Below are 10841 nucleotides of genomic sequence, written 5' to 3'. Positions count from 1 at the left end.
TTAAAACTTGTGGGGCCAAGTTCACATGTTGACCAACCGACCGAAGCGCATAACCTTAGTGGATTTGCCCAAATTCGCGAGAAACATCGGCACGTTTCTGATAACATTGCACAGAGCAACATTCGCCAGCAGTTTGCGTGAATGGGGCCCATAATGTAAATGCGATGATGCCCTGGCGTCTTCTTTCGCATGACGGGGAGTTTAGAATAAAGGTTTACAATGTGCATGTCGCGATTACCGAGTGGACGCCTTATGAAAAAAATCCGACAATATGTGTGTGGAACTTATTTTCTAATCGGAGGTGCGGGACATTGAAGGTTGTTGGTTGAGCTCTCGCTGAGCGCTGCTGCCCCCTGCCCAGGTGGCGTGTGGGGGACCCAGGCTGCATCGAGGGGCAGCGTCTGCCCCACACACGAGGGACACGTGGAGCCCAGGAGGCCTTCTGCTGCTTGAGAGAAATGAGCAGGTTGATCTCGCCCATGGCCATTGCTGGGCACGGCTCCTCATGTCGTTATTCACGAACTTGCTAACCGCGCGCGATGTTGGCTGTCCGCGAATCGCGTCTGGAACTCTACATGGCTACATCGAGAGAGATAGAAAGACAGTGATGAGTTGTATTATTTACATATTTACTCAAGGTAAATAAGGAGGGAACACTGTACACGCAAACCAAGCAAATGCATTAGGAGCCAAGTAGCTAATTGGATACCCGGATTTAAGAAAATAATAGGGGTGTATGAATTTCAGCTCAAATTAAAACCTCAACAAAATTACTCAATGTGGATTACAAATACATGGAACAGTAATCGCCCCCTACTGGCAGACACATTTTAACTTGCAGGCCAGCAGTCGCCTTGTACCGCAGAGGCAGAGCTGTCATTGCGGGTGCTCTTCAAATGGTTCAGATGAAGTGTTGAGATGCCGATGCATTAAAGCGCCCCATGAATGCAAAATATTGTAGTTAACATAAACAATCAAATGAATCCCTCTCATCTCTACATTGGTCATCTCTAGCTTGTCTGCATTTTTCTTTTTGTTTAATCTCGCAACATTTCTCATTTTGTCTATACTTCTCTTATCTCACTACATCTCTTGTCTATTTATATTGTCATTTATTCGGATTGTATCAATTGAAATGGAGGGGAGTTATAAATTATTATTTTTGCTTGGGGTCCCCCACTGGGCCAGCACCACCACTCATCCACCTACCCCAGGTCATTCCCCCTTATCGGTGCAATAGCAGCAGAGAAATCATTTCCGCGAGGTCGTGAATTTGAATGTGCAGGAGGAGCTAAGATCAAACACATTTTTCAGCATCTTGGGGCTGCTGCCGTTTTGATCTTGGGAATTGCAGCAGCACAGAGAGACCACAAACAGCTGTCATCATTCCCACATTTGATCCTTAATTGAAAATTTCTTTGCAAGTATAAGTAGTATATTCTTGGGTCTTTCGGTAAAGTCACGTAGATAGGTTCAAAGAAAATAATCAAAAATACTACGACGTTTCGATCGCAACGAAACCTATGACTGCAGGTATATGAATTTGAATGCCTGCAGTCACGAAAGCTTTAAGTCAAGTTTTAGTAGTGTTTGCCTCGTGTGTGATATGGCTGAATGAGATTGTTACGAGCACATAGCCGACTATGCAAAGCAGCTGCATTCCTCTGCCTACGACTGACTGCCTCTGTCTGTTCCAGGGGTCGGCAACCAAAATAAAAAGAAGAGCCTTTTTTAAATTAGGTACAAAAACGCAATATTTCACGAGCCACAATGCAGTCCTTAAAGAGCCGCATGCGGTTCTGGAGCCGCAGGTCCGTGACCCCTGGTCTTTACCATAACTATGCCGACTGTTTAGGTACAGATTATTGATATGAAGTCTCATTTAGATGCTACATACTGTTCATCCGAATTGGTAAAGTAATTCCAAGCATCTCCCTGCGGAAATGATAATGGGGCGACAACCCTTTCCGTTGGTGGCCCCAAGCCAGTGGTGGAGATTCCACATTACTATGGGTGGGGCCTGGCTATCTCTTGGGTAATTATCTATGTTGAATTGATGTAAGCTAAATGACGCATGGGCTACAAATGCCTCTGACCGCGGTTGAAACCTAAACTTAGCAATTTGCCACAGCCACATGTGGCTGGATTACTCTGGCAATTACTGTACACAATATGTTGCTTATTGTATGACTCCCATATTTATAAAGTAATAGATGACGATTATCGTTTTAGTGCCTATGAACAAATCAGACGAAATGTCCTGGTCTCATCATGAGATCTCGGAAACTAAGCAGAGAGAAAGTGCCTGGTTATTGCTCAGATGGGTGACCACCACACGCCATATTGTTTTAGGGGGCTGTGCCACGTGGTCAACAGCAGATCCAATCGCAGAAAAATCCAACGCTCCCAGTATTCTTTGCCAAGCCACTCTGACCAGCGTGATTATTATCAGTGTTACCTAGAGGAGGTTTCGATATTGTTTGTGATGAGCACATGCCCAAAACATCAAGCAACCAGCAACAAACAGCACTGTTGAAGAAACGACGATGGTAGTAGTCGATGGGTTTGTTGCACAACAGTGTGTGAGCCATGTGAGTTTCTGCAGCACCTGACATCCATGCAGTGCCGGTGGGCACCACCGCGGGCCACGGGGCCGGCACTAATGGCCACGCAAGGAGAGCGGAGAGGTCACGGCTCGCACTCACAGATGCAGGTGAGAGTGGCACGAATGCCTCACTTCACAAGCTCATTCCACACATTAGTGGGGCTGGCCAAATATGTATCTGCAACTTATTTCGCACTGTACCGTACTAATCGGAGGTGCAGGGGAAGGACAACAAACTAAACACGAAAAGCAGTTTGAAATAAATTAATTAAAATCTGGATTTAAAAGTGCATAGCTCCGGTGGCTTTCTAATATCGGAAGGAAGAGCGTTCCAGACGGCCACAGAAGCGCATCTAAAAGAGCGCGATGCAGTGACCATCTTTGTTCGATGGCCAGCCAAAATCCGCTGCTGCGAGGATGACCGGAAGATCGCGTGATGGTTTATGCTCCTTGACGAGATCAGTAATGCATTGTGGTTCATTTGTGGCAAGCAGTTTGTGTATAATGAGTGCGACCTTATGGATGCGTACGGCAACCGGAAACCAATGCAGCTCGGCGAGCACTACAGGAGGACCAAGAGAGCCGAGGCAAATATTGGCACCTATTCTGGCTGCTTTGTGCCACTTGTCTTTGGTTTCTCGTGCCACTGGATCATTTTCTCTTTTTGTATCTGAGAGTGATTTTTTTTTAATTGTGGACGTTATAAGCTTCTAAAGTGTTTTATATTATTGTTACTAGTTGTGGAGCATAAGTAAACCAACTTATTCACGAAGCAGCTTTCACATTTGTTTCTAATTCATTCTGCTTTTTGTGCTTTTTTTCAACTTTGTCTTGATTGTGATGTCAGCATCATGTCATGAGGTGAAGTATCCATTCGAAACTGCCACAGAGCAAAATAGATAAGAAAACAATTACTCCTTGATATATATCCGTCTCAACACATGGAAATATTCGTATTTCTTATACAACTCATTGGTCGCACGGCCTTCTAGAAGTGCATTATACTGGTAGGAACCACCTGGTTCCACCAGCCCACAGGGGATTATTGTGTCCGTCCGTCCGTCGTGCATCCAAAAATGGGAGGGGTGGGGCTGGATGGAGAGGGGAGGGTGGGGAGGGGCTGGGTGGGGAGGGTGGGGAGGGGCTGGGTGGAGAGGGGCTGGTCACCCCGTGGTGCCCTTATAAAACTCAACGTTTAACCTACTCACGCCGGCTTGTGCCCGCCCTCACAGTCGGCCATATTTGCGGAATACACCACGCCGCCGTTGACCCTGGCCATTGACCGACCAACCTAACGTTCCTACCAGCTCCCTCCGCAGGAATGTGTTTTCATCAGCTTTGATTCAGTTCAAGCAAACTCCCAACCGGTTTTAACACCATCTCTCTTCAGCCGTCAAGATTGCTTGAATCAATTCTGGTGAACTTCCAGAGGTTACAGGCAAGGACACTCTCTTTAAAAATATGGATCCAAGTTCGACGGAAAGTTACAGAATGCCAAACTCAAAATAATCACGAGTGTTGTTGTGTCAGAGAGCAGTGTAATCCAGCCTCTCCACACGATGACCACTATAGATAAAAAAAAATGGGCACGAACTTTACGTGCTCCAGCGGGTGATGGGGGGTTGTGTTGACCCTAACCGGGATTTAAACGCCGTACCTTATCAATGTTAGTTGAGTCTTGATTTGAAGCTTTCGTGACTGCAGGAATCCATACTCTTTGGTTCTTTTGGTAAAGTCACGTAGGTAGAAAATAATAGATCACGACGTTTCGATCGCAACACAAGCAACCGTCATCAGGTGAGACCAACACAGCAGGGGAAATGTTGCATTTGATGGCAACGAAATATGAATGTGTAAAACGCAATCGTATTCAATTTATTTTTTTACAAAGGCAATGTGAATGCGTAACATACAGTATCTATAGTCGTGTTTTGTGTCGATGCGATGAACGTTGCCGGTGTGGAATTGATATAAATGTCCAATGGAGCAATTTTCCAGATGACACTGCTCCACGCTCGCCTTGACAATGGTGTGCTCGCGTTTCAGCGTATCATGACAGCAGCTGCCAGATGGCACAGATGGAGATATGAGGGCATGCGAATTTTTTTTGTTAATCAAAACCCGACACGGCACAAGATGTTTCCACCATTAAAGCTCAGCAGCGGCTTTATGTTGCCCTTTTATTTGTCATCTGCCGAGCACACGAGTTTTGTGAGCAGACTTGCACAGTTACATGTTTCGGTCATATAATTACGCTGATGGACACCAAGTTTCCTGACACAAAAGCCAATTTTGTAACGTCTATAATCAAGGTATATAACTGTTTAATTTTCAAATTTCAGTCCTTGTGACCCATCATTGTCCAGCTGTCCATGATTATCTCTTCGATTCGTGTGCAATTTAAGCCACGACAGCGCACATCGCAAACAGCAGACGGTCAGTAGGCACTGTAGGCAGTTCCAACATTGAGAAATGTTTCACTTGAAATATTGGATTTCGTCCTACAACCAGTAAAAAAAGAATACATTGATAAACACACACAAACATTTTCACAACTTCGAAGGCGTAGTTTTGCACACAAGTCATTTGTTGGTGTTGATGTCACGGCTTGCCGTGTCTCTACAATGTTTCTCAAGCTCGCGAGGCGGATGGTGGAGGAGGCTGGGAGACCTCGGGCACTGGTGATCCGGGAGGGCAGCCAGCAGCGTCCGAGAGCCATGCTCATCCTCACGCCAGAACTCGCCTCCTACCGGCAACCCCATCACCTGCAGCCTATAGCCGAGGAGGCGAGTTCGCTGCAAGTCTTCTCAGCCCACCCGCTGAGTAGAGCATGATTAATTATAGATTTGGAGTTTTCGTGACTGCAAGGATCCATACTCTTTGGTTTTTTTTGGTAAAGTCACGTAGGTAAAAAATAAAAGAAATGAAATCACGACGTATCGGAAGCAATTTTTTTCATTTTAATTTATTTTATTTTTTACCTACGTGACTTTACCGAAAAAACCAAAGAGTATAGAGCATGATTAGCCCATGAGATGCATTGCCTGCAGGCCGTAGTGTCCCCTTTCGGCTCCCACCCAACGGTTCACCCACACGGGAGGAAACCCCAGCAGAGTGCAGGGCCTCGGGATAATTAATCCAGCGCAACCACTGACACACATAGCTAGACATGCTGTTATTAAGAAACAGATGATTATTTTGGACATAATGTGATAACATTTGCGTGAAATAATTTACGGCATAAAATCAAGCACAAGATATAAGGGGCCGTCCATAAATGACGTCACGCACCTAGGAGGTGGGTCAGACATTTGTGACGACATGTGACGATGGGGGGGGGAGGGTTTGAGAAATGTGACGTCACATCCAAATGCGCAACTTTTAATAAATAAACACGTTCTACTTAATTAAATAGACTTTTTAATAAATGTATTCTCCTACAACATCAGAGTGCAGCGCCACATTAAATACGCACTACAATGACAATAGTTTTGAAGCATGTTTTATTTGGGGGGGGGGGGCAGAGCTTTGTGACGTCATATTTGAGGGAGGTCTGACTTTTTGTGACGCCGTGTGACGAAGGGGGGGGGGTAAAAAATCGTCCAAATCGCGTGACGTCATTTATGGACGGCCCCTAACTTATATTCTAAACATTAATATTGTATCAGCACCTTGCTCATTCGCGAATATTTATGAAGCATAACACACCGATTTGAAGCAGTGCTAATTTATTGACATTGGACTTTTGTGATTTACAACCTTGGTTAAAATATAATTTTTACTGACTGCATCATTTGAAGGGATGCTTGGTGACATTGCTATGGATTTGTTAGGAAAAAGATGCCACTCTGAAACTTCACCTGGGGTGTAAAGTGTAAGTGATGCGTGGCACCGTGTGTGTGGTTGTTCCAACTTCCAAGCTGGGCTGCAATGTCGGGTGCAGTGTTTTTCAGAGCACAGTGCAATTGGGACCGGCTTTCCAGAAGAAATCGCTCGTTATCAAACAACTCCATCCCATGCATGCCACGCAGGTGCAGTTGTTATCATTCTATGCTTTGCAGTATAACATTATCTGTAACTATTATTTCAAACAATTACATTCATTGGGTTTACAATTCAGTTTGGGGGGGGGGGGGGGGGAGTTAGCTTGAGTAAGTGCTTTATTGAATAAAATTGGTTTGGAAAATTAATAGGATGAGTAAAATTTATATTTAACATGGTATCCCAATCAAGAGCAGGATATAAAAAGAAGTAATTGTGCATCTATTGCTGGATGAAGGCCCTCCCAATAAGTTGGTGAAAGGGGGGGGGGGGGGGGAACGTGTCAGATAACCCTCGCCACTTACGTACGTTGTGACCAGAAATCGAAGTCAGGTTGCCGAGTTCATGGCGCAGTGCCACTGGCTTCAATCGATTCAAAATTATTTTTAAAGGTTCGGCTGAACCGTATAATTATAAAAAAAATATGTATTTTCTCCAATTAAAATGTGCTTACTTTTAGAAAGAAAGTCCTCACGTGTAGCCTAGTGCCTGCAACGTAGCTGATACGAGGTCTTTGTTTGGATAATTTTGCAAATAACTGGTTTAAAATAGATTTTACTCCATAGCTAATTGGAATTGAACCTTTCACAACTTTTGAACCGACTGACACAACCGGTCCAAACGGTTATTGGTGCACCAAAGCCGAACCAGAGAGCTAATCGGTTTTGACTCCCGATGTAAATGGGAACCCAATGGAAAACACCAATAACATGTGCAGCATTATTTTGATATAAACAAAGTGTGGATTCACTTTTGCGAGTGTCCGAAACTGATTGCCGTCTTAACCAGAGCTGGGAAGGAACGAATGCACGGAAAGTAACGCAAGAAGACGACTGTCACTGGTAAAAAAAAAGTGCCTCCTATGTTTATATTCGCAATTTTTTTAAATGATATATATGAAGCTATTTATTCATCCTATGTCCACACTAGTCATCCTGGTAAGGGAACTTTGCCATCATATGTCCTGGTAAGGGAACTTTCTAGCTCCAGTTACCCACAACGCGCACTTGCAGGAAGTTCACTTTTCAGCCTTTTCTTCTACCGACCCCACACCCGAAATCTGGCCTCTCACTCCCCAGCTTCTGGAACATTTCACAAGTCCCTCTCAGCGCCTCCTCCTTCCCCCTTTTTCCTGCCAAAATATATCTCCGTTGAGTTCCCTCCAACCCCCTATCTCCTTTTTCGCACCTTCGTTACTATCGTCCTCCTTAATTATTAGTCTTGGCTGTGGTTCTTCGTCCACGCGTCACCCTTCCATCCTCTTGGCTCGGGCCACGTGTTCCCCCACCTGACCTCAGTGTGCCACCGCATCACATTGACACGATTATCCTGAGCATCCATCTTGGGCATGCAAGTGTAATACAAATGATCAACATGATGGTCATTTCATATTACGGTAATTACAAAGTGCTTATATGTAGTTTGATGTCCACCTAAAATGTCATTTGTCAATAAAGTAGACGTCATGTTTCACCACCCACCCCTTTCCCTTAACTGTTCAATGAATTCTCATAATTCGGATGACAATGCCACTGGCATTACGTGTATGGCAAGCAGTTTGAACGTCTGTATGTTTACCGTGTCGTCGTCGTTATAGAGCCAACTCTTCAGGCTGTGTCTGGGCAAGAATACAGACGCGATGGCTTCACCCACGCCGGCCACCCAGGTCGTCTCCTCTCTGTCGTGAAGCACGCCCAGCCGCACGTATTCATGTTTGTTCCAACGTTCATGAAATCACAGCGCCTCCCGACTCTAAAGGGGGGTGGGACGACACTCACCTGTTGCCAGGCTTAAGTGGTGGAAATTCTGCATTCACCATTGTATTGGCCAGCATCTCTATAGGGCAAGCACGGTTCATATGCCACAGTTTGACCCTGATTTGGAATTGAGCTCTCAACCTTTCAACTGCGAGTCAGGTGCTTTTAACCACACGCCACCTTGCTGCACACAGAGTATGAGGTATGATGAAACTGTGAATGGGATAAAACAACACGGCGTCACAGGATTATAAGGCGGGGCGTGGGGTTGCTTGCTCGCGCATAGAGTAAGCGAGTGAGATACCCAACCTACAAGACAACTTTGGGGACCTGCAGGAGGCAGTACAGCAAGAATGCTACAGAAAGACACTTTCACTTCACTTCGTGCAGATTACATTTAAATAGCCCCCCACCCCGACGGAGCTGTAATGAATATTGACGTGTAGTGGGAATGCGTGTTTTTTTGATCGTCAATATTTTGTTTCTTCAGAGCATGGGAAATCCATCGACACCTCAAAGTACTGCGATGATTTCGATAGCGACACAGGTAAACATTACCAGCGGCTACATCCCTCTGCCTCGTGACGTTGTGGCGCCTGCAGCTTTGTTTCACAGTGCAATTGAGTTTGTGAGACTTCCTGCGTGATGTTATCAAATTAACCTCTACCTATTGTGAAAAAATTGTTGTCTTGAGAGGAAAGACATGTAAATCAATCATTGATATTGCTTTGTTTTCATTATTATAAGAAAACCCTCTGAGGTTGTTTTATGTTTTAAGATATATAATTTTAAAAATGTAAATGATGGTTGCTTTACCCTGGAAAGGTTTATCTTTTAAATTAAAACATTAGATTCCAGTAGTTTCAAAGAGACGATTTGTGTTTTTTGTAAAGAATGCTTACACATGTATATGAATTTTCCTTTTAACAACTAAGAAGTTTGATTTGTAGAGTGAATAAATTCAGTTAAATTAGAAATTGCTATTTTATAAACGTATGGCTAAAATAAATGACACTAGCCAAGTGACCCATGACTCTACTTGGTACAGACAGAGAGACATGGCAATGGTGAGGAGATGAATGAAAGGCAGCCCTCTACGATGGTACCTCACAGCCTTCAGCAAGGTGAGACTTGTTAATAACTCATCAACGCAATACCAATGCCGTACCTGCTTCTTTAACCGCACGAGGCTGCTCTTGTACACGTGTTGCTATGGGCCTAGGTGTGAGCGGACAGGCCAGTATGTGCTGGAAGCCACGTGGCGATGCCGACTCCGCCACGGCAGGCCAGGGGGCAGGGACACACCGACTCACGGCCTTCATCCTCGGGGTGGCCTTGGTGCTGGTGCTGCTGTTGCTACTCAGCACTGTCATGGGCCTGACCATCAAGCTCAGTATGTGTCCAAATGACCCCTTTGAGAAAAGTGGCCTCTCACTCATGTGTTGGCAGAAATTCAGTTTTCTGAAAGTGACATAATGACTGTTTAACATTTTACCATTTTCTCCCAAAGTATTATAAAAACTGCATTTCACAAACATGGGAATCAGGCCCAGTTTTTAACTGAGAAGGAAGTTTGCACTTGCCCAGCTTGCCCCACCAACTGTGGCAGGACTTGTGACCCGTTTTTAAAATGACATCTTCAAAACTTTTGCAATAAAAAAGAGCTTTATTTTCCCATATTTCCCTGGCCTGTTATAATAAATTGTAGACACAAAAAACACATCCCCTGTGCATATTAATAGGCAATTGTGATATAAGCTGCTTACTGACGTAAAAATGTTACAACTATTGCCTTTTTTTTAAAAGATCCTTGGAAGGAGCAACCAGTGACCGCTACAACAACACCAGCCATCAGCACGAGTCGGTGACGACACAAGCAGAAAGTGAACCAAAGCTGTAGCATTACAATTTGCCTCATTTTGGTCACCTATTTTTTTTTACACTTCCATTGCATTGATACTCGGTGAAAACATTGTATTGATCTCCTGTATTGTATTACACCATGAGCGTAATAAAGAAATGATTTAGTGCCTTGCAGTATACGTTTATAAGTTGTTATGGCCCACGTGTCACAAAGTAATTAAATTAAATTCATTAAATGCTGTACTGGGTTGATGAAGTTAACTGTAGTAGATATAAATTCCAAAGTGAAAAGCACTGATAGAGTTTGGCAGGGCTTGTCGGATATCAAGTGGAAATGTTTGACAATGGAATGAAGGCCAATGGGGAGACAGAGAAAGGCAAATTGACAGAAAATGATATCGCGGGATGAGATGAGGATATTAGTATATTCGATTAAAGTGGCAAGAGATTGTGAAGAGAGTAAAATATTGAGGAGGCCATAGCACAGCAAGAGAATATTAATAATAGTTAAAGGATGAGGGCAAGGGTTGGGTTAAGTTTAGCATTTGGTTAGGCTAGGCTTAGGTTAGAGTTAG

At 44.2% G+C, this 10841-nt stretch overlaps 1 protein-coding gene across 3 annotated transcripts; it reads left to right on the top strand.

The window, feature by feature from the left end:
* The first annotated feature begins 6196 nt into the window (after window positions 1–6196).
* LOC144740924 (uncharacterized) lies at window positions 6197–10433 on the top strand. Of its 3 annotated transcripts, XM_078623652.1 has the most exons (5): window positions 6197–7488; window positions 8244–8312; window positions 8894–8950; window positions 9452–9527; window positions 9626–10433. In XM_078623652.1, exons 2-5 carry the CDS (start codon window positions 8286–8288, stop codon window positions 9877–9879), a joined length of 414 nt encoding a protein of 137 aa, XP_078479778.1. In that variant the 5' UTR covers window positions 6197–7488; window positions 8244–8285; the 3' UTR covers window positions 9880–10433. The 3 variants fall into 3 exon arrangements, 2 of the variants coding, with proteins under 2 accessions (XP_078479778.1, XP_078479842.1); XM_078623716.1 differs by having other exon boundaries at window positions 6197–8950; window positions 9626–9796; window positions 10210–10433; XR_013589881.1 differs by having other exon boundaries at window positions 6197–8950; window positions 10210–10433.
* Window positions 10434–10841: the final 408 nt, after the last annotated feature.

This window comes from Lampetra planeri, chromosome 1, assembly GCF_965212315.1.
Source record: "Lampetra planeri chromosome 1, kcLamPlan1.2.h2, whole genome shotgun sequence".
Classification (NCBI taxonomy): domain Eukaryota; kingdom Metazoa; phylum Chordata; class Hyperoartia; order Petromyzontiformes; family Petromyzontidae; genus Lampetra; species Lampetra planeri.
This window is presented reverse-complemented; position numbering and strand designations above follow the sequence as displayed.

Excerpts from the sequence above, each read along its gene's own strand:
- LOC144740924 (XM_078623652.1), top strand. The coding sequence starts at position 8,286 with ATGGCTTCACCCACGCCGGCCACCCAG. Across the intron at positions 8,313-8,893 it reads CACCCACGCCGGCCACCCAG|AGCATGGGAAATCCATCGAC; the intron begins GTCGTCTCCTCT and ends TTGTTTCTTCAG. Across the intron at positions 8,951-9,451 it reads TGATTTCGATAGCGACACAG|ACAGAGAGACATGGCAATGG; the intron begins GTAAACATTACC and ends TACTTGGTACAG.